General features: G+C 47.6%; 1 protein-coding gene across 2 annotated transcripts in view; it reads left to right on the forward strand.

The window, feature by feature from the left end:
- MSL1 (MSL complex subunit 1) overlaps positions 1 to 21,588 on the forward strand; it is a 114,458-nt gene extending 92,870 nt beyond the window's left edge. For both annotated transcript variants that reach the window (XR_015296078.1, XM_086924370.1), the window contains exon 8: positions 19,721 to 21,588. Coding sequence is in view for 1 of the 2 variants with exons in the window: in XM_086924370.1 (XP_086780496.1) it covers positions 19,721 to 19,811 (91 nt within the window). In the remaining variant the exon portion in view is untranslated. The remainder of the gene's footprint in view (positions 1 to 19,720) is intronic.
- The last annotated feature ends 2,176 nt before the right edge of the window (positions 21,589 to 23,764 follow it).

Genomic DNA, 23,764 nt, shown 5'->3' on the forward strand with positions numbered 1-23,764 from the left:
AAGAATGTCCCAGGATCAGTCAGAGTCATCAATCTTCGGCGAAGATGTCCGGATAAGTTGCACAAGAAGTAAAAAAGTAAGAAGCCGAAGAGGGCTTTAACTTAACCCTGTCCGTTGAAGTCTTCCAGTGAGATGAGGGAGTGTCGTCATTCGAGGCTTGGCTCTGCAGTTGAGCCTGGGCCGGGTCTGTACTTCCCCGAGTTTCCGGGAGCCTGAGTGCCCTACCCCCGCCAATCCAACTTCATTCATTTTCATGAGGCAATGTACCTCATATTTGAGCAACCTGATCCCGCTGGTGCACCTTTGTGCCCCGCTGATTCGGTAAGGGCCCCTACTAGTTCCCCAGAGGGTCCACCCTCAGCGCTGCGTTTGTGCTGGGTCCACCCTCAGTGCTGTGTTTGAGCCCTTTTGATCCACGGATGTACCAGTTGCACCATCTCCACCTTCCCTGGCCCTCCCTGTGCTACCATTCCCCATTTTCATGCCCTGTACCCCAAAACCTAGCCCTGAACCCTAAAAATACCACTGTACCCCAATCCTACCCCTGAACCCTAAAATACCCCTGTACCCCAAAACCAGCCCTGAACCCTAAAAATAACCCTGTACCCCAAAACCCAAACCTAGCCCTGAACCCTACAAATAACCCTATACCCCAAACCTAGCCCTGAACCCTAAAAATACCCCTGTACCCCAAAACCCATACCTATCCCTAAACCCTAAAACTTCCCCTGTACCCCATGAACCCTTAAAATACCCAAACACCCCAAAACATATACCTCAGTACCCCAAAACATATAACCCTATACCCATACTTACCTTATCCAAACATTAAAAAAACATGCTTTTACCATTCATGCATTTACAACGAATTTCGATGTAAATGTATGCGTGGTAAAAGCATATAAAATGTAATGCCATGCGTTATAATGGCATTGCGGAGTCATGGTACTTTCGTAATCAAAGTATGCGGAGTGATGGTATGCGGAAAGAAAGTTGCGGAATAATGGGTGTGTTCGAGGCATGTGGGCTGCTGAATTCATATCTGTGCATAGATCGCCACCTAGTGTTGGGTCCGGATGATTGCACATTGTTGTCCTGGAAGAGTCTTCGAAGTATCACGAGATAGGTGGCTCCTCCCCTGGACTACAGTGCGCATGGGCATCGCCTCCATCCCCAGATTGTTTTTTTCCGCCATTGGGTTCGGATGTGTTTCGGTTCCCTCTGTCGGAACCGATAGTTGTTCAACTTCTACTCGAGACCGAAAGGTCTTTAGGCTGGGCGTCGGTATAGTTGCGTACGGGTTTCTTTCTGACTCTCAGCTCCGAACTCTTGCTGCCCTTCCACGTGCTTTCGGCGCGGTCGGGCCTATACTACACTCTTGCTATGGAGCGAACTCCGTTTAAGAAGTGCCCGGTGTGTAACTCTAAATATTCACACCTCGACGTGCACCCTGTGTGCAATACCTGCTTGTCGCCGGATCACCGCGAAGACACCTGCATGGCGTGTTCGAAATTCCGGAGCAAGAAGACTTTAAAGATTCGTCGGGCCAATAGGCTCCAGGCTAGGTTATCGGCCACGGGGCCCCCGCCAGACGACATTATCCAAGAATCTGTCGAGGGAGAAGATGACGTGCAAGGTTCGGACTCTAATCCCCCATCCGAGGGAGAGACCTACGACGCGGGTGAGGAGAACTTTGACGAAGTCACCGACGAGGTAGGGGACGACGATCAGGCTTTTGCCACGATGGGAGATAGCTCGGAGGAAGAGCATCCCCAACCTGACTCAGGGGTTATTCCCCTTCATACGACCCAGGTCGAGGGATCGCCTTCGGGCCTTACCCAAGATCTAACTATGAGTCCTACGTCCCCGCCTCCGGGCCCGGTCACGGACATTTATGAACCATCACTTACGTCGAAGAAAACGAAAGTGAAGCCAACTGGTCACGCATCCTCGGATGCGAAACCGAAAGTGAAAGTGGCGCTGGTGAAGCAGGTTCTGGAGGCGTCAACTTCCGAGAAAACCAAAATGGCCGACTTGAAGAGCCACGCCAAAATGGCCGACCCGAAGCCCTCGGGGTCGGCGCCGAAGGCGAAGTCCTCCGACGCGGCTGCGTCGGCGCCGAAAGGGGTCGCGGACCCGAAGACTGCTCCAAAGAAGCGTCAGGGCGACGACGCGCATAGGCATGGGGCTTTGGCCCCGAAGAAGGTGTCTGCCGGCGAACAGGCTCTCGACGATGAGGGGTCGCTCGAACCGGTCCAGCCCTCTCCGGCCTGGACGAAGAAGGTAGCGGAATCCTTGCAGCAGATTCGAAAGGCCAGTGTGGTTCCCGCTCAGGACACCAGTACGCCTAAGCTCACGCCTAAGCCTGCGAGGGAGCAAACGCCTATCCGTTTCACCCTACCGCCCAAGTCGGCGCCGAAGGCCTTCGCGCCGAAACAGGGCGGACCCTCGAAGGAGGCATTAACGCCGAAGGCTGCCTTGGCGGTGTCGAAGCTTCGTCTCCAGCCGCTTGCGGAAGAGGAACGTCGTGAGGTAATCATCGACGCCAACACCGGAAAACTGTCGCTCCTCAAACGGAAGATCACGACGGAGCCGGCGTTGGAACCCTTTAAGATCCCTCTCAAAAACAAAAGGGACTCCGAGGACTCTTCGGCTTTGGTGGAACCTGTGTCCCCACAAACCCTAGGACACTCGCCGACGCATTCCGCCGCAGCCGATGCGGACGAGGAAGGTGACTAGTACAACTATCCGGCGTACTCTGATCCGGAGGAGGAGCACGTACCGTGGTCCGCCGGAGGCGACACGGAGGACCCGCAGTCGGGTCAGGACACTCAACTTTTCGCGGCCAAGACGTCCCCGACTGAGGACTCGGCGGCCTTCAATGCTCTGATAGAGAGAGCTGCTGCTAACCACGACGTTGAGCTGCACTCGGACCCCGTGGATGTGGACTTCTTGTTCGACACCTTCTCGGTGGCCGAAAAGTCAGTCAAAACGCTACCGATGCTTAAGGGGGTGCTTAAACATGCAACGGAGGTTTTCAAGGAGCCCACCCGAGCGCGTGTGGTCAACCCTCGCATCGACAGGAAATATAAGGCAGCGCCCACGGATCCTACATATATCAAGGGACACTTGCCATTGGACTCCTTGGTTGTTTCCAACGCTCGGAAGAGGGCGAACTCTTAAACTACTGGTGACGCTCCTCCCCCAGACAAAGAGTCCAAGATCTTTGAGGCCTCAGGCAAACGAATTGCTGCACAGGCAGCTAATATCTGGAGAATATCTAACACCCAAGCCTTACTCGCACGTTATGATAGGGCCCATTATGACACATTAGAGGCCATACTGCAACACTTGCCTGACCAATACAAGGAGGCAGGAGAGATGCTGATTCAGGAGGGTAAACTCATTACGAATGCATCCATCAAATGTGCACTGGATGTGGCAGACACAGCCTCCAGGGCTATCAATACCAGTGTGCTGCTTCGACGCCATGCCTGGCTTAGAATTTTGGGGTTCAAACCCGACATCCAAACTACGATCCTCAATCAAACAGTGAATCCTGACCACCTGTTTGGCCCTGAGGTGGATGCCACACTGGAGAAAATGAAAAAAGATACGGAAACTGCCAAGTCTATGGGGGCTTTACAAAGTCAGCAGTTTCGGAGTGGTTCCTTTCGCCGCTCAAACTCCAGAGGCACCTCAAGGGGACAGGCATCCCAGTCAACTCAATATTACAAGAGTAACACCCAAGCCTCGTATAACAACAAGGGTAGAGGTGGTTACAGAGGCAATAATGTCAAGGGCAGGGGATGTGGAAACAATAGCTCCAGGTCCACCACCACCAACAAACAGTGACGTCTTGTCACTGCCCCCCGACCACGCAACACCGGTCGGGGGGAGACTCCAGCAGTTCCTGCCGGCGTGGAAGTCCATCACCACGGACAGGTGGGTGAGGTCTATTATCCAGTACGGGTACTGTCTAGAGCTTACGTCCATTCCACCGGACATACCCCCAAGGAGCCGTCCTATGTCAGGCGAGCACTTGACCTTGTTGCAGCAAGAAGTTCTAGTCATGCTGCAAAAAGGGGCGATAGAGCTCGTTCCATTGCAAGAGCGGGGAACAGGGGTTTACTCCCTGTATTTTCTGATTCCCAAGAAGGACGGATCCCTCAGGCCGATCCTGGACCTCAGGCCCCTGAACTGGTACATCCTCTCGGAGCACTTCCATATGCTCACGTTGCAGCAAGTGCTTCCCCTGCTTCAACAGGGGGACTTCCTGGCTACGCTGGATCTGAAAGATGCCTATTTTCATATCCCCCTGCATCCTTCCCACAGGAAGTATCTCAGATTCAGGATCTTAGACCAGCATTACCAGTTCAAGGTTCTGCCGTTCGGGGTCACCACGGCACCGAGAGTGTTTACCAAGTGCCTAGCGACTGTGGCAGCGCATCTCCGTCGCCAGCACGTCCACGTCTTTCCCTACCTGGACGACTGGCTCATTCAAGCAAGGACAGAACAGCAGTGCGTCGACCACGTGTCACGCACCATTCATCTCCTGCACGATCTGGGATTCTCTCTGAACTACCCAAAGTCCCATCTCCAGCCCGCCCACGTGCAACAGTACCTGGGCGCGACAATCAACACTATGGCAGCCACCGCGCAGCCAAATTCAATGAGAATCGCCAGTATCCAGGCGCTGATCCAACGATTCAGACCCCAACACTCGCTTCCAGCGAAGGTGTTCATGCAGTTGATAGGCATGATGGCCTCCTGCATCTCCATTGTCCCGCACGCGAGACTACATATGCGTCCGCTTCAGGAGTGCCTTGCACGTCAGTGGACTCAGGCTCATGGGCAACTGACAGACCTAGTGTTGGTGAGCGGTCGGGCATACAACTCTCTGCATTGGTGGAATCCACACAACCTTTGCAAGGGCCGACCATTCCAAGAGCCTGTCCCACAGATTATCCTGACGACGGACGCCTCTCTCCAGGGATGGGGAGCGCATGTACTCCATTACACTGTGCAGGGACTATGGACACTACAGCAAAGGAAGATGCACATCAATGTGTTGGAACTGATAGCAATCTTCATGGCCTTGAAGGCGTTCAAAGTACATCTGTGCAACAAAGTCGTGTTGATCCGGACGGACAACATGACGGCCATGTACTACATCCAGAAGCAGGGAGGCACACACTCTCCACAGCTGTCTCATCTGGCTCAGAGCATGTGGAAGTGGGCCATTCAGAGGAACATCTTCCTCATGGCAGAGCATCTCCCGGGCAAGGACAATCAAATGGCGGATCTGCTCAGCAGGCACAGCCATCAGATGCACGAGTGGGAGATACATCCATCAGTACTCCAACCGTACTTCCAAAGGTGGGGTCATCCAGAGATAGACCTGTTCGCCACAAAGGAGAACGCAAAATGCCAAAGCTTCGCCGCCAGGTTCCCACACCCGCAATCACAGGGCAATGCGATGTGGATGAACTGGTCAGGCAAATTTGCGTACGCTTTTCCCCCAGCACCTCTGATACCACTGGTGGCACGCAAGCTCAGGCAGCACTCGATGACTCTCATCCTGGTTGCTCCAACGTGGGCTCGCCAACCGTGGTACACCACGTTTCTGGAACTCTCCGTGGTACCGCATCAAAGGCTTCATCTCACTCCCAGCCTTCTGACGCAGAGCCATGGCGACATTCAGCACCCAGATCCGCAACAGCTCAACCTGGCGATCTGGCTCCTGAAGTCCTAGAGTTTGGCTACCTCAATCTACCTCCCGATTGCATGAACATCATTCGGGAGGCAAGGAAGCCCACTACTAGAGCTTGTTATGCGGCTAAATGGAAGAGGTTTGTCATCTACTGTGTTAACCACGATATTGACCCGCTAGATGCTTTCATTCAAAACATCATTTGTTACCTATTCCACCTGTACCAATGCAATCTGGCATACTCTTCCATCCGCATTCACCTGTCTGCTATGGCAGCATACCTCCAGAATAGGCAGCACCTGTCACTCTTTAAGGTCCCTGCTATCAAGGCCTTTCTGGAAGGACTCAAAAGGGTCATTCCACCAAGGACCCCACCAGCTCCAGAATGGAACCTCAATGTGGTTCTTACGAGGCTGATGGGTCCTCCTTTTGAGCCACTGCACTCTTGTGAGCTTCAGTTTCTGACTTGGAAGGTTGCGTTCTTAGTAGCAATTACATCGCTACGGAGGGTTAGCGAGCTGCAGGCGCTCACCATCCAAGAACCTTACTTCCAGGTACATGCTAACAGGGTGGTGCTCCGCACTAACCCTAAATTCCTACCCAAGGTGGTATCCCAATTCCACTTAAACCAGACAATTGAATTGCCGGTGTTTTTCCAAAACCCAGAGACACTGGCGGAGCGCATGCTCCACACCCTTGATGTTAAGAGGGCCTTGATGTATTATGTAGACAGGACAAAAGATTTTCGCAAAACCAAGCAGCTTTTTGTTGCTTTTGCCACACACCACAAGGGAAACGCTATCTCAAAAGCAGGGATTGCTAGGTGGATAGTAAAGTGCATTCAGATCTGTTACGCTAAAGCTAAGCGCACCCTCACTATCCCACCGAGGGCCCACTCCACCAGGAAGTTGGGGGCCTCTATGGCTTTCCTAGGTAACATTCCCTTAGAAGATATCTGTAGAGCAGCCACATGGTCTACCACACACACTTTCACTAAGCACTACTGTGTAGACGTGCATTCCAAACAGCAGGCAGCTGTTGGTCAGGCTGTTCTAAAAACACTTTTTCAGACTGCTGCAGCTGGCACGGGCGGCCGCCGATAATGGAGGGACTGCTATGTATTCTATGCACAGATATGAATTCAGCAGCCCACATGCCTCGAACTGCAAATGCTACTTACCAGTATGCATCTGTTCTTGGCATGTAGGGCTGCTGACATTCATATCGCCCACCCTCCTCCCCGGCGCCTGTAGCAGCTGCAGTATTCATTCATATATATACATATGCTCATAGCATGGTCATCACTCACATTCTTCACTCCATCTCTGCCAATGGCTAAAAACAATCTGGGGATGGAGGCGATGCCCATGCGCACTGTAGTCCAGGGGAGGAGCCACCTATCTCGTGATACTTCGAAGACTCTTCCAGGACAACAATGTGCAATCATCCGGACCCAACACTAGGTGGCGATCTATGCACAGATATGAATGTCAGCAGCCCTACATGCCAAGAACAGATGCATACTGGTAAGTAGCATTTGCATTACTCCAGTATTGTAACTTTCATAGATTCCCATTGCTTGTATCATTCCCCGTCGTCGGAATGGGAGCCTCGGTAATTATATATATATATATATATATATATATATATATATATATATATATATATATATATATATATATATATATATATATATATATATATATATATATACCTAGGTAAATACACCCTAATAGGTGTAAAAAGTAAAAAATTAGGCCTAGGCCTCATTATCTTTTGTAGCCTATTGGTGTCATTATGTAAAAAGACCCAAAGTCACCTTAGCAACCAATCAGATCAGCCTCACCCTGTAGAACCTTCCTGAGAAAGCTCAGAGCCTTAGATTTTCTACCGCATCGTTGGTGACAGGGAGTCTCCTTAGAGCTCTGCTCTAACTTCAACTTGAGGTACTGTTTAAACAGTTTTTCTGAAAGGATTTCTTTCAGCTTTGTCATGGCTGATAAGTCCGTGATCGTGAAGGAAGGCTGCTTCTGTGGCTTAGGAAGTTGGAAAGGAGGGAAGTAGTGGTTTCTGGTGATGAGGAAGATGCCAGATCATCATCTTCAAAGACGTCGTTGAAGAGGGGTGGATCATCTGTGGAGATTTCAACTGAACCCCCCTCAAAGGCTATGCGTGGGACCTCTGATAGGTCTGGCAAGCCAGGGCCTAACGAATTTCCTCACGTGAGTGTAAAGGAGAGGGGAAAGGCAAGCACTGCAGGTGCAAAAGGCTAAACTGGATGAGAGCTCGGCTGGGCCTTCCCACCAGGAAAAAGTAGCCAAGTCCGTCAAAAAACCGACTGTAGAGGCCTCTACAGGGGTCAAGAAGGACTCTAAAGCATCTGAGGTAATTATTTCTCCTCAGTCGTCGACGAGCCATCCAGCGACGACGACGAGAGCGTCGACGAGGACTTCGACGTCGATTCCGTCGACGAAGACTGGATCGACGACAGCGTCGACGACGATAACCACGATGACGGTTACCACCTCGTCGACGAAGACCATCCCGTCGACGATGACTATTCCGTCGACGGTGGCAATCTCGACGGCGACGATCCCGTCGACGACGACGAGCCCGTCGACGATGACAGTTCCGTCGACGATCCCGTCGACGAGGATGAATCACTGGTTAGAGGCGGCAGACCAGAGAGCAGAGGACGGCCCGGGACCAGGGTTCGATTCCCGGCGCGGCAGGTTTCTGGACCAGGGTCAGCGGACTCGATAATTCTCTCGCCTCTGTGCCCACTCTGATCAGCGATCACACTCGGCAACTCTGGGCATTAGCTTGCCTCATCTTCACTAACAGCCCCACCAGACCGCCGGGGATGCCTGGTCTCACCCTGGAGATACCCATTAAGGGACCATCTCTCAGGGAAGCCAGGAAGGGTTTCGCAGCGGTTGAAGCGCCTTGGGACCCTACGGGTAAGTAGTGCGCTATATAAATGCCTATACATTTACATTTACATTTGACAGACTTAAGGGCAATGCCGGAGGAGTATAGGAGCAGGCAAGGGTCGCGACCAGTGGAAGGTCAAGCGCAGGTTCAACCGCAGGTGGTGGCACCACAGTCAGTACGGCCGGCAGAGGAGGAACATGAGAGGGAATGTCCTCGACAGACGCAAGTCCAAGTGGATACCTCGGATGAGGATGAAACGGGCCAGAACCAGGATCAAGACCCTGATAGCGAATGGAACCAGTATATAGCTCTGGATCCGGTTTCACCAGTGCCAGACCCGGTCGATTCGCCTCCGGCGGATGTAGGAGGTTTCTTCAGTTTGATGGAAAGAGCCACAGCACGCTTTAAGTTAGCAATGCCTACAACATCTACGGATTGTTTTTTGTACGATTTTAAAGAGGCATACCGTAAGGCGGTGCGTTCGATTCCCATTGTAGAGCACATATGGGAGGAAGGAAAGAAGGTGATGCAGACCCCAGAGACGGTCATTCCAACTCTTCCGCGCTTGGAGAAAAAATATAAAGCTCCTGATGACAGTCCCGCCTGCTTGATTGGACAACCTAGGCCAGACTCGGTCATATCGCAGGCGGCGCAAAAGAAGTCGCGGAATCCTTCGGCCACCCTCACAACTCCACCAGACAAGGAGGGTAGAAGGTTGGACAACGCGGGGAAGCGTTTTTCGTCGATGGCTAGCTTACTGGTCAGAGCGGCGAATGCCTTGGCGATCCTAGCAAGATATGACCGCCAGATGTGGAGTGATGTGGCACACTATGTGGACCTGCTAGCGGATGACCAGAAAGCAGAAGCACAGAAACTTCTAGAAGAAGGGCAACGTTCCTCTTCGGAAATGATTGACTGCGCGATGGACATCGCCACCATCTCTTTCCGTGCTCTGGGCAGCGCAGCGGTTCTTCGGCGACAAGGGTGGTTGCGAGCGACATACTTCCGGCCAGAGGTCCAGAATAGGATTTTGGACTTGCCCTTTGATGGGGACATGTTATTTGGGAAACATGTCGATGAGACCCTACAGGGTATAAAGAAAGACACAGAGACAGCAAGGGCTCTGGGGAACCTACAATATAGAAAGACACCGTTCCGTGGAGCACGAGGAAGAGGCTTCACTTCACCAAGAGGAGGTTATCAGCAGCAGCGATATTCGCAGCAGTCGCAGTCGTACAGACCTCAGTACGGCAATCAGTACTATCAGCGGCAGTCGCAATCCCAGTCTTTCTCTCGCCAGAACGCTCGTGGACGTTAGGGGCGTCTGGGCAAGGACGCTGGCAAGCGTCAATAGCGGCCTCCTGACTCTGCCAACTGTTCCTCCGCTTCTGGGATCTCCAGTGGGCGGCAGGATATCACAACATCTGAGCAGCTGGGAAGAGATTACATCAGATCAGTGGGTATTGAACATAATCCGAAATGGGCATACTCTAGAATTCCAGGAATTTCCACCTACAAGAGCTCCCCACGCCACTATTTCAAAACATCTAAACCTTCTACAAAAGGAAGTTCAACAAATGCTTCAGAAGGGGGCGATCCAACGTGTTCCCCTATCACAAAGAGGAGAAGGTTTCTATTCAAGATTTTTTCTGATCCGCAAAACAAAGCAAAAGTGGCGTCCTATCCTGGACTTGAGGGAGCTCAACACCTATCTCATGAAACTGTCGTTTCGGATGATTTCACTCCAGGACATATTGCGCCTCTTGAACCCAGGCGACTTCATGGCAACATTAGACCTGGAAGATGCCTATTTTCATATCCCGATCCATCCAGCTCACAGACGTTTCCTTCGCTTTACAGTAGGCAAGAGTCACTTCCAGTTCATGGTGCTCCCATTTGGATTAAAGTCCGCTCCTCGGATATTCACAAAGGTGCTGGCCCCGGTAGCAGCATTTCTGAGAAGACAGTCGCTGGAAGTATTCCCGTACTTAGACGACTGGCTGCTGAAGGCTCCAAGCTTACAAGAGGCATCAAAAGCAGTGAACACATGCCTAAACCTCTTTATTCATCTGGGTTTACAACTCAACAAGGAAAAATCGGTTCTTCAGCCGGCAGGTACAGTGAAGTTCTTGGGAGCGATACTCGATACTCAGGTGTGCAAAGCCTTCCCATCGGAAGAGAGACAGATGAAACTCATGTCGTCAGCCACTCGTTTGCAAAAGAGAAGTTGGATAACAGTCAGGATGTACAAATCTCTTCTAGGGTCGATTTCATCCTGTATTCAATTGATTCCGCACTGCAGGCTGCGAATGCGCCCCTTGCAGGAGGAACTGGACCTTCAGTGGAGACAAGTGGAAGGTTCGTTCGACGACAGGGTGACGGTTACCCAGCAGATGAAACGGTCGGTTTCATGGTAGATGAAAAGATCTCACCTCACTGTGGGACTCCGTTTCAGGGCTGCACCGGCTCCTCACGTCATTACCACGGACGCTTCTCTTCAGGGTTGGGGAGCGGTCATGCAAGACCTCCAGGTCAGTGGTCACTGGACTCAGGAAGAACGTCGCTTACATATCAACGTTCTGGAGCTAAGAGCTATTCGATTGGCGATGTTTGCTTTCCTCCCAAGGATTACAAATTCGGCAATCCTGGTGCGGACGGACAACACCACCGCAATGCATTACGTCAACAAGCAGGGAGGCACAAGATCGCCACTGCTTTCACAGGAAGCCCAAATACTGTGGGAATGGGCGATATCGCAAAACATCACGCTCGTGGCAGAACACCTTCCAGGAGTATACAACACGAAGGCGGATACACTAAGCCGCCTGAAAGCAGTCTCGCACGAGTGGGAATTGGAGAGAACAGTGGTCAAGGACATCTTCTTCCGTTGGGGGACCCCAGCGATCGACCTGTTTGCAACACCTTGGAACAAGAAATGCCGGTGTTATGCAAGCAGGGAACACCATAGAGGGTCACTGGGGAATGCCCTTTAGATGTCCTGGTCAGGCGCGTTTGTTTACGCCTTTCCGCCATTTCCCCTGATTCCTCGAGTCCTCAAGAAACTCAAGATGGACAGGTGCAGGATGATACTAATAGCGCCTGCCTGGGCTCGCCAGTTTTGGTACACGGAGTTGCTTCGAGACACAGCCCATTCATCTGCAACCCAAACAGACACTTCTATCAATGTACAACGGCCAGGTTCTTCACCCGAACCCGAGCTCGCTTCAATTAACAGCTTGGCTCCTGAATACAGAGAGTTTAAGGATTTAAACATCTCAGAAGAATGCAGGAACATCTTGGCACAGGCACGAGCTCCTAGCACTAATAAGACATATAGAGCGAAATGGAAGAGGTTCCATTTGTGGTGTCAGAGGGAAAAAGTACATCCATTCTCTTCAGCTCCGCATCAACTCTTGCCATACATTCTATCATTGGCACAGGCAGGCCTGGCTCATGCTTCTATCAAGGTCCACTTGGCAGCTATTTCCAGGTATAGAAGAACAAGATCGGGCCCCTCTCTATTGTCAGCAAGAGTAATAAAACAATTCCTGAAAGGACTGTTTAGAGTTTTTCCGCCAGTTAGGCCCCCACCTCCGGTGTGGCACTTGAATGTGGTCCTGGCTCAACTGATGAGACCGCCATTTGAGCCAGTACATAAGGCGGACCTAAAGTTCCTATCATGGAAAGTGGCGCTTCTTTTGGCACTCACCTCTGCAAGGAGAGTAGGAGAGCTTCAGGCTTTAACTATCAAGGAACCTTTCTTGCAGTTCAAGAATGATACATTGATCCTACGAATGAACCCCAAGTTCATTCCGAAGGTACCGACAGACTTTCATCTTAACGAACCAGTGGTTTTGAAATCTTTTTTTCCTCGGCCTTCAAACCAGGCTGAGAGGACACTTCATTCTCTGGACGTGCAGAGATGTTTTGAAATTCTATCTTCAACGCACAGCTGGATTTCGAAAGACACCCCAGCTGTTTGTGGCTTTCGGAGCCCCAAGGAAAGGATTTCCTTTGTCAAAACAAGGGATTTCTAGATGGATAACAAGTGCGATCCGGTTCTGCCACCAGGCGGCAGGCAAGCCCTTGCAAGGACAGGTGAAGGCACATTCCACAAGATCAATCTCAGCATCGACAGCGCTGTTTGCTGGAGTATCCATAAAGGATATTTGCAGAGCGGCCACCTGGAGCAGTACTCACTCATTCACGAGGCACTACTGCCTGGAGGCGGCTGCTAAGGAGGATTCGGCTGTAGGACAGGCAGTCCTGAGAAATCTCTTCCAATAAGAGGTGAGCTTTCCTCTCTTCCCTCCTCCTGTTTTTTTCAAACATTTCGTTTATTATGCTTTGGTTACTGCTTTGTGGTTGTTATAATCTGTGATATCATTAGTTGTAATGATTCTGTAACTGTGCACGAAATGTTTGAGGTATGCTAACTGCTATCTACTCTGATACAAGCAATGGGAATCTATGAAAGTTCCAATACTGGAGTAAGAAACGAGTTACTTACCTGTAACTTTAGTTCTCCAGTATTGGTAACTTTCATAGATTCCCATGCGCCCACCCACCTCCCCTGGGAAAGCTCACTTTAGGGCTAGGTGATTATGTGGCAAAGCAACGGCTACGAAAATCTGAGGCTCTGAGCTTTCTCAGGAAGGTTCTACAGGGTGAGGTTGATCTGATTGGTTGCTAAGGTGACTTTGGGTCTTTTTACATAATGACACCAATAGGCTACAAAACATAATGAGGCCTAGGCCTAATTTTTTACTTTTTACACCTATTAGGGTGTATTTACCTGGGTATATATATATATATATATATATATATATATATATATATATATATATTATTACCGAGGCTCCCATTCCGACGACGGGGAATGATACAAGCAATGGGAATCTATGAAAGTTACCAATACTGGAGAACTAAAGTTACAGGTAAGTAACTTGTTTCTTACCCTCCCCCGGTAAGTACATTGGTGGCATGGCGGCCACATCTCCAGCAACATACTCATATTTTTTCACCACCCATTTGAAAAATGCACAGGCCTCGCTCATTAATGGCCAGCACCAACATACACTTTTAGACACACCTCCCGCCACAAGTTTTGCGAACTTTAGAGCTGGGGAGCTACGTTCGAGTCTCGGCATCAGCTCAACATCTTGTGATTCCAGGCAAATCGCTTTTTCTCCCAGTGCCTACCACAAATGAATGTGTTCTTCTGTAATGTAAATTGTGCTCATGCCATGTTGTCGAGTTTGCGCTATATAATATTGCAAGGAAAAATAAAGTAGGTAAACTCGAGTTCACACACTACTGAACGCGCACTCCTAAGTGCATCAGCAGTGCACTGTGAATCGGAGCGTTTCACAGGCCTGTCACAGATAAGAAATGCTATCAAAACGAAATCATACAAAACAATATGGCCGGCAGCAATTCATACCCGGACAACGTCGGGACGGGCTGCTAGTAGTATATACAGAGCCAGTTGAATGTAGATACAGGTAGATCAAATGTTCAGAAAAAGTAGAAATTACTTTGCAGTTACTTAGCAATTACGTTGTGATTACTTTTTAAATTTCTTTTGAGATACATTTTTCTACTCCGTGTGATATGCCTAGATATCACAGTGGGACATTTCCTCAATAAAAGGTAAGTAAGTCAGTTTTTGTAAACCATTTCTTAAGTTCTCATACAATTTCCAACTCCACACCTAAGACCTTTTTCACAGAAAAGCAGTCAATGCAATCCTATGGGAGGAAATTAAGTTATCAGTTTAAAGGTAAGTACTTGGTTGTGAGAGTTGGGTTTCAGGGGTTAGAATCGGGGTTCCCCGTAGTCAAGAATGCACTCACAGAACACCCTCAGCAGCACTAGAATGGCCGGGTGCAGAGTGCAGAGGCCCAATCTTATCCAATGCGGGATTGCAGGCCTCTGGATGGTGGTTGCTCACGGGCACGCCACTTGGGTGTGGGAGTAAAGCTCCTGGGATTTAGCTCAGGAAAAAGGGGATTCCAAGATCGCCCACAAGGTGCACCCACAGGGGCTCGGGTTAAGGGTGCTGTATTGACATTGGGTGCCCTGTTGGTTTCAGTGGGGAAGATCCGGTCAGAGCAAACACTGCAGGCCCGGGCACAAAGATCTTCTGGACCTGACCACCTGTTGGAGAGGTAAGTTGGGATATCGTGAAATGCTGGGACACTGTTAGTTGGGCCACCCAAGGGCGCGGGCTTCGGGTGCTGGGGTGTTTTTTGATATCGGGTTTTCCTTACTTGGCACTGGTCGGGGGGATCCTCCAGATAGGGGCTGCAGGCGTCGTCTGGAGACTTGAGCTAGGTCAGGGATCACCAGATCCCAGGTCAGGATCACCGGAGAGACCTTGTGGTGTTGGGCCACTCAGGCCATGGGCTCTGGGCCCTGACTCTGGGATTTGGCCGGAGCCAGAGTCTGTTGGTGAGCAAATTCGGGGCTCACAGGAGACAAAGTCTTGTTGGGGAAGGCAGGGCAGGTCCTCCATGTTCTGGGGGACTGTTGGCAGCAGGACAAACCGGGATTCTGCTGGAGCGGGTCGAGGTCGGGACAGACCTGTAGGGCTAGGGCCAAGTCAGTTGGTGTCTACCTCTTTTTCCTTCAGCACGACTCTTCAGTCTTTCTTCTTGTCTGAGGAGGCAGGGTTCGGGGTTGCCCCTAAATAAAACATTAAGGGGCATTTCAGGTGGGTATAGGTTGGAACCAATGGTACCATTTCTTGGGGTGGGTATGCCCCTTATTATGCCACCCTCAAGTGGGAGAGGGCATAAGCCTCACTCTGATTGGCTGGGTCCCCCCATCTTCAGCTTCGCCTACCTCCCTAGCCTGAGGGGTGGGACTGGCAAAGGTGGGAATATCTTCTCCTATCTTGGTTTTCCTGCCGATTCTTACGCTCAAAGGGGGAGCCAGTTGCTGAGAGCAGCTAAGGTCTGGGTCACCTTAAAAAGGTGGAAAGCCTTTGAAGCTTCCCCTTCTTGGACCCTGCCCATCCTGTGGGAGGAGGCTTGGCACCTTGACCCAGGATGTGCTTTGTTTCAGGACCACAAGAGCGGCAGGTTCTCAACACAGTGGTCCAGAAACATGTCTGGGGTGGCAGCTGGCGAGCAGCAACTCAGCCAGAACACTGGAGTTAGGTTATTTTTCAGGGGGCATCTCCAAGATGCCCTCTGAGTTCATTTTTCATTAAATCCCACACTGGCATCAATGTGGGTTTAATGTGATGAAAAGTTTGATATCAAACTTCCCAGTTTTCAGTAAAGCCATTATTGTGCTGTGGAGTTCGTAGTTACAATATTTAAGATTGGGCTTAGATACTGTAGGTGTACAGGGCTCATGCATCTGTACCTTCACCAGTGGCATAGTACAACCAATTAGAGGGGTGGCTGGCCTGTGCCATAGGCAGTGGGTTGTAGGCATGGAAAACAGGGATGTGTGCCATGTCGACTCTTAACGTTGGTCTGCACCAAAGCCCTTACTTAATGCTCAATGGCAGTGTGTGTATGTAAAGGTACAGGGCCTCTCGGAGTGGCACAATAAGTGTGGGAACCCTTAGAACACTTCTTGGTCATAGTGCCCTTGGTACCCATGGTACCTTTTACAAGGGACTTATATATGGCCTGAGAGTTGCCAATTTGGGTGTACAACAATACAGATTTAGGGAAAGATCATAGGCCCTGGATTTTTGTTTGGCAGGAACCCAGGGCACACTTAGTCAAAGAGCATTAACCTCTTGGCTGCTAGGCGTTTTCCCCCTCCTGTGCTGGATTTTGCCATTTTGCTGTTCCCATGACGAGCTCAGCTCGTCATCAGCACACGACACCCGTGGGTGATGACGAGCTGAGCTCGTCATCAGCATCGAAAGGGTTAACATCAAGCAAAAAGTGGGGGGCAACCATGAAAAAAGGGGCACTTTCCTACAGTGCATCTAATAACCACTATTGAGAACAGCGAAGTTTCACCTCCAGATACCCACAGTCTTGGGGCAGTGCACTATGGCTTGTCTGAAATAGTTCACCAACCTAGGTTTGACATAGAACAAGATAAAATCTTGTCTGAAACTAAGCAAAAGACCATCATCAGGAGCTACAAAGATACAAATGCAAAACCTACCCAACAAAGGAGAGAACTCTGAAATCATTCAACCTAGCCAGCAAGCTTAAAAAAAGAGTTTGTTTCAGTATGTCTCTTCAAATCGTATCTGGGGATAATATTTAGCATTTTTTTAATGCATTTTTCTTGTTCACTCATTTTTGCTTTCACATGAAACCTTTCAAGGAGGAACTAGCCAACAAAAAGACACACAGCCAAGGGATCCTCCCACATAATAAGTCACCCCCAAGATGATGGCGGCAATAACCTGGTGAATGCTGGAAAATAATATATTGATGGGTCTACGTTCATGAATACAGCACCCCAATTTGTGATTACCTTATTTGCATCTCTAGAAGGATGGAGAGCGTCTTGTGGAAGACTGAGATGGTCTCCACAAAAAACTCAATTGGCTTTAGAGTTCCAATCTTGTCTTCCCAAATAAGATTCCTCTATACTGCTGCCTACAGACAACTTAACAACCATGTACTATTTGAAGAAACAAGGAGGAACCAGATAACCCCCCCTGCTCTCACAGGAAGCACAAACGATTTGGTAGTGGATCGTTTGTCATCTGATTACACTGAAGGCTTAATCAGTGGAGTGTCACAACTGGGAACTGGACCAGTGATGAATGACATCCATCTTTCAAAGTTGGAGGAATCCAATTTTTTTTTTACACCACAAATCAGTCACAAATTTCACTTTTATGCCAGCAGTTGCCCTTGCCAGGGGTAGTGAGAAAATGTCTTTTAAATAGCATGGACAGAAATCTTCACTTACGCTTTCCCTCCACTTCCCTTGAAGTGGAAAACAAAATGAAAAGGGGGCCATATCGCCTCGAGCCTATATCCCCATTATGGCCCAGACAGTTTTAATACAAGGCTACTTCTCCTATCAGAACATTACCATATTCCACGCTGACCGGTAACTCACCGGCCACGTTCTTCATCCCAACCCGAAAACTCTCAGTTTATTGGTTTGGCTCCTGAATACAATCAGTTCCAACTCTTAAGTATTTCAAAACACTACAGAGTGATTTTAGCCAAAGCCCGAGCTGAAACAAGTAACGCAACCTACAAAGCTAATTGGACTTATTTTTGCATGTGGTGTTCTGGAAACCAACATCAACTCAACTTTCTTCTTTACGTTAGCTAGTTCTTCTGAACTTGTTACACTTAGAGCATGAGAAAGACCTTATAGTGCTATCAAATTGCACCTGGCTGCAATTTCACGCTTTAGAAGATCTTCAGATCAGTTGTCCCTCTGGTCTTGTAAACTGGTTACAGAATTCCTCAAATTCATAGTGAAGATGTCACCAATAGGGGAGGGGTGTGGCGCAGTGGCCAGAGTGGTTGACTCCTGAGCTCAGGGCTCACGGTTCGATTCCAGGCGGCAGTTCAGCTCAGCATCATGTGACTCTGGGCAATAGCTCACTTATTCTCCTCGATGGCACCCCAGCGCCTGGATACCCTTGAAGGGTGATAAGTCATGGCAATTAAACACTATAATTCCTCAACTGACGAAGAGCCAATTCTAATCCATACATACAGCGAACCTCAAATACCGGTCTTAGAAGACTGCTTTACTATACGCCTTAACATCTGCCAGAAATGTTGTTGAAATCTAAGCTTGAACTATTAAGAAACTTTATATGCTATTCCGAGATGACAGTAATGCTAAGAACGAATCCTTAGTTTATTCCTAAGGTACCATCAGCATTTAATCATAATGAACAGATGGATATAGAGACTTTTTTTTCAGAATCCTACTGAAACAATGCTTCAAGTTTTATATTGATAGAACTTGAACATTCAGAAAAACCAACCAAAATCTGATAGTACGTGACCCTTCTTAAGTGGACCATTACCTATCAAGGCATAACGTTGTACGTTGGGTCTCTGCGTCCATAGTATTTTGCAATCAAAAAGCTGGACATCTTCGACACGGCAAGGTTAGAGCACATTCCACAAGAGATATGGTCTGTTTGCTGGGTTAACCATGGCAAACGCTTGCAGAGCAGCTAAATGGTTGCATAATTACCCAACATTTCTGTCTGGATTAGACAGTGAGAAATGTTGTAATAGGGGGCTCCGGTAGTTCTGCTGCTGAGGTGAGCTCAGTTCTTTAAAAAAAAAAAAAAGTTCTACCATTATGCCGCTTTAAATGTAATTTTCTTATTTCAGAAGTACGGCTTGCTATTCCAGTTGCGATGTGAATCTATGAAACATTCAATAGTGGAGAAAAAAACCTATCCTGTACACTGTAGTTTTCCAGTATCGATATATTTAATAAATTCCCATACGACCCACCCTCATCCCCAATTGTATCTCTCTGCTTAAATATCTTTAGTATCTATCCTTCACACTTGTGCTGAGAAATCTATGGTATGTTTGGTCCTGAGGGGGAAGAGTGTTCACTGAGCTGCTTTACTGATTGGTTGGAATTTTGTTCTTCTCAAATGATGTGAAATGGTCATTAATGTTGAGCTTTTTTAAAGCTAGGATTTTCATGTATTCTGCTTACTATTATTACTGAGGGACTCCCACCTAAATGAATAAGACGATTCAAGCATGTACATTTTATGTCTGATCCATACTGGAGAACTACAATTTGCAGGCAAGTAACTTGTTTTTCTGGGGCTGCGCTTGTCTGGACTGCAGGTGTGAGCTTGGCATTGGGTGCATCTACCTTTCCCTCTCAGGGAATCGCCACTGATGATCATTAGCATTGATTGTGCCTGCTCACGTGGAGATTCCCGCGCGACAGAACTAAGATTACAGATAAGAAACCATTCCTTTCATAAAAGCTGTGCTCTGATGTCATTCTAATGGACAGTAAACACTGTGAAGTGTTTGTTGCAATATAACTAGATTTATACTAAAATATGTGAAGGAACTGATGCATACCCTGTGACTTGGAGGTCTGTTTACTGAGTGTTGTTATTTCCTGCAGGAACTTTGAGCTGCCATGGCTGGATGAACGAAGTCGGTGTAGGCTGGAGATGCAGAAGAAACAAACACCTCATCGGACCTGCAGAAAGTAGTGGGCAGGGTGCTCTTTAACATGGGTGTAGCATGTCATTCACAAGGACTGTTGTGGACATCGTCCGTGAATCCTGTACCTTTGTATCGAATTTGATACGTAGCTCAGCTTCATTGCGTCTGTTTCACCTTTGATGTCCTTTGGCAGAACAATCTCTTCATTGTCAAGAGATTGTTCATTGCAGTGTCAGAGAAGTTATCATCTGAAAGCAGGGCTTGAAGCTTATGGTGGAATGAGGGATGGCAAGGAGCATTCCCACTCAGTATGTCATAGATGCATCATTTATAATATCACACCAGGAGATATCGTAAAGGGTGTTGCTTTTGTTATTGTGCGTGCTCTGGAGTAAGGTTCAACAAAAACAGGCAGTATATCCTTGGTGTTTGCATACAAATCTGTACATTGTCATGCATCTCGTCTGACATTCCCACAGAAACCCTTCTCTGTTCTCTGAATTTCACCTTTTTTAAATTCTAGGAATAGTCTTGGGAACATTTAAATGCTGTCCAAATGAAGAATCCGTTGGGGCACTGTGGATGGGGAAAACACTTCTTGATTAATACTGTTGCCTTGCATGCTCTTGTATTTCAGAAAGGAAGAACCACCTAAGTGGTTCTGATACTTTGCATATTGGCAAGCAACCCTCCTGCGAGACATGAATAACATTCTGTGATGTTGTCAAGAAAGTCTTCCTGTGAGAGTGACTGAATATTGTGGTGAACTTTTATTCTCTGTTTACCATGAATGGTTTTTGCTCCAATAGAATGTGAGCACCAGAGCTTTGTCTGTCTCCATAGGATCTTTGGCGGTGTAAACACTTTGCACTTGCAGTACTTACACAGCCCTTTATTTTGGAGAAGCTGTATGTTCGAGTACAACAATAAATAAAATAACTTATTCTCTTAACGTTTTTAAAATCTTGCTTTTCAGTGTTCATAAGAAATGAAATTCTTATTACCTAAATGGTTCGCTTGCACATATCTGTCTTCTCATGTAAACCACCAGTTTATCTTCATCTGCCCCAAGTACTAAACACATAGTGTAATGGGGTAGCGACCTATTCCTAGGTGGTACTACACTTGGTATGCGATGGTGATGCATGCAAGTGCGGTATCCTGAGCGAGAGCTTGCTGTTACTACAAACACTAGAACAAAATTCCTTTTAATATTTGAGAGTAGGCACATATTTTCATTAAGTAAATATGTTATCTACTTTCCACGTAGTACAGTTTCATAAGTTCGGATACATCAGACATTTTATCTTTTCCTTTCAACGTGCTAAGGCAATTCTGCACGTTCCTTAGTTTGTATGTCTTCTAGAAATCACTGTCCCGAAGTGAACATCCTGTCCTGGCTTGCTGTTAACTTCTTGAACCTATAGGCAACAGTTTATAATTGTGGTTTTGTTTAGTGGGGGTTGTGAAACCATGCAAAGGGGATGTACCCACTCAAGTTGAAGATGTGAAGTAAACCAGTTCAGTCAGCCTAACGTAGTTATGGGACTCCCTCACAAGGATCACAGCAAGACTGTGTACCTCCCTTCTCATCTACACCTAATGCAAATAGCCCTGTTAGTATCTTGCTATCAAACAGTGCTTCGTTTTCCCCATAAATCCGAACAAGAAAACTAAAGCCGTATTACTCTAAGTTTAGACATGGTTGTGTTAATAACACATAATTTTGATACCATTTCTAATGTGTAAAATTGGTTGTTCTGTAAATATTCTCTAAAAAAGGTAAATTGACTGTAAATAAAATATTGTCTGTTACTTTTGTTCTAATTTCCTGGTGTTTTGTCTCTTAATGATGGTATTGAACAAGCTATTTGGTGATAAAACCAATGAGACCACATTATTACAGGAGGATGGTTTTGGCCAGAGACTTAGTTTTGTGTGTGGCTACGTAATGTATGTGTCCTATCCTTTTCAGTTCTGTTATGAATTTTCTATTTCTCTATCCTAAGCAATTCAGTGGTATTCTTAAACGGTGCATGTATCTGTTGGACCCTACAGCCTGTTTAAAAACTGCTTTTTAAAATTTATTTCCCACAATTAGCTATCAGAATGCAATTTTCAGATTTCTTCTATGTGGGAAGCTGGCTCTGTATAAACTATACCAAAGTGAGGTATAGTGTCCACACAGTCCAGTGAATCACCAGATGTATAGCAGAGGCTAAAGTAAATAATACTGGACTCTCTTTTGTAGTAGTGTGGTTAAGCAGTCGGGCTTATCTGGAGGCTGTCAAGCATTTGCTGTACACACATGAGCAAGAATTGTCACACACTCAAAGAATGAATCCAGACCAATTGTTTGTATAAAAAGTTTGTTGTTTTAGTTCTAGAACCAAGTTCTATTTAGTAGCGGGTAGGGTAAACTCTTAAACAATGTTACTTTCCAAAATGCAGTGAACAATGGATTTGTAGGAACATTCAGATTGCTTTAGCATTTGAGAAAACAGTTCAATAGCACTTGAGACTATTGTGTATTACTTCGAGATTACTCCTAGTTTAGCATGAATGACACTCCTGACACAGTTTAAGCAACACAGGACATTAGGAAAGAGATTAACTCTGGTGAAGGTACTAAGTTATCCAGTATTGGGGTACCTTTCATAGATTCACATGCTTGAATCCTCTCCTGTCGTCGAGATGGGGGTCCCACAGTAAAATAATCAAGCAGTATTTAGCAAACATTATAGGCTATAATGGCCCTAGGCCAGGTTATTGAGAGCCTATGTCCTTTTTAAACAAGCTTTGGCATAGCCAATAAGTCTTGCTTTTGGGATCTTAGAAGTGTTTAGCCATGTAACACTTGATGTTGTTTAATGATGGAAATTGTGCTGGATAACTAAACACTTGCAATGTCCCAAAGGCAAGACCTGTTGGCTATGCATTGGGGCGCCTTATAAGTGTTTAGGTAGAGCTATTGACTTTGCTAATGTTTCTAAGCTGTGCTGTAGAGAAGTGAAGCTGCTGTACAGCATGCGGAGAAGTTGTAATTAAAAAATGTAAGAAGCACTGAGTGATGCCGTGGTGATGCTATTTGACGCTGTGGTGCTGCAGAGTGATGCTGTGGTGGTACTGAGTGATGCTGTGGTGGTACTGAGTGATGCTGTGGTGTTACTGAGCGATGCTGTGGTGGTGCTGACTGATGCTGTGGTGGTGCTGACTGATGCTGTGGTGGCGGTGAATTATATTGTGTCCCTGAGTGATGCTGTGGTGGTGTTGAGTTATCCTATGGTGTTGTTGAGTGATGCAGTGTTGGCCCTGAGTGATGATGTGGTGTCGCTGAGTGATGATGTGGTGTCGCTGAGTGATGATGTGGTGTCGCTGACTGATGATGTGGTGTCGCTGACTGATGCTGTGGTGGTGGTGCTGCTGACTGAAGCTGTGGTGGCCCTGAGTGATATTGTTGTGTCCCTGAGTGATATTGTTGTGATGCTGTGGTGGTACTGAGTGATCCTGTGGTGGTACTGAGTGATCCTGTGGTGTTGTTGAGTGATGCAGTGTTGGTCCTGAGTGATGATTTGGTGTCGCGAAGAGATGCTGTGGTGGTGCTGAGTGATGCTGTGGTGGAAACACGAGTCCTTGCAATTTTAGACTCTTTTGGTCAGTTTGAGCTAGACACATTTTTGGTGTAAATTCTGAAGATTATGTAGAAAATAATGGATTATGTGGCATATGCGGCAAGCCCACAATTACTCAGTGCAGACTTATTATCAACAGTTGTTATTTTCACTTGTCTGTGGAATGCACTTTATCAACTTCTAAAGGATGAATGGCTAAGTCGGCCATGCCCGGTTTGAATGTGAATTATATGGTGCTTAAGCCGGGCACTCTCCCTCCAAATTTTTTTGTTTGCATATCATGTATAGATCGGTGCCTTCAAAAAAGGATTTTTGCAGAGAGCAAAGCAGAATTAAAGTGCTTCAGGAGAGAGATCTTGGAGCTAAGT

This window comes from Lissotriton vulgaris, chromosome 5 (genome assembly GCF_964263255.1).
Source record: "Lissotriton vulgaris chromosome 5, aLisVul1.2, whole genome shotgun sequence".
Classification (NCBI taxonomy): domain Eukaryota; kingdom Metazoa; phylum Chordata; class Amphibia; order Caudata; family Salamandridae; genus Lissotriton; species Lissotriton vulgaris.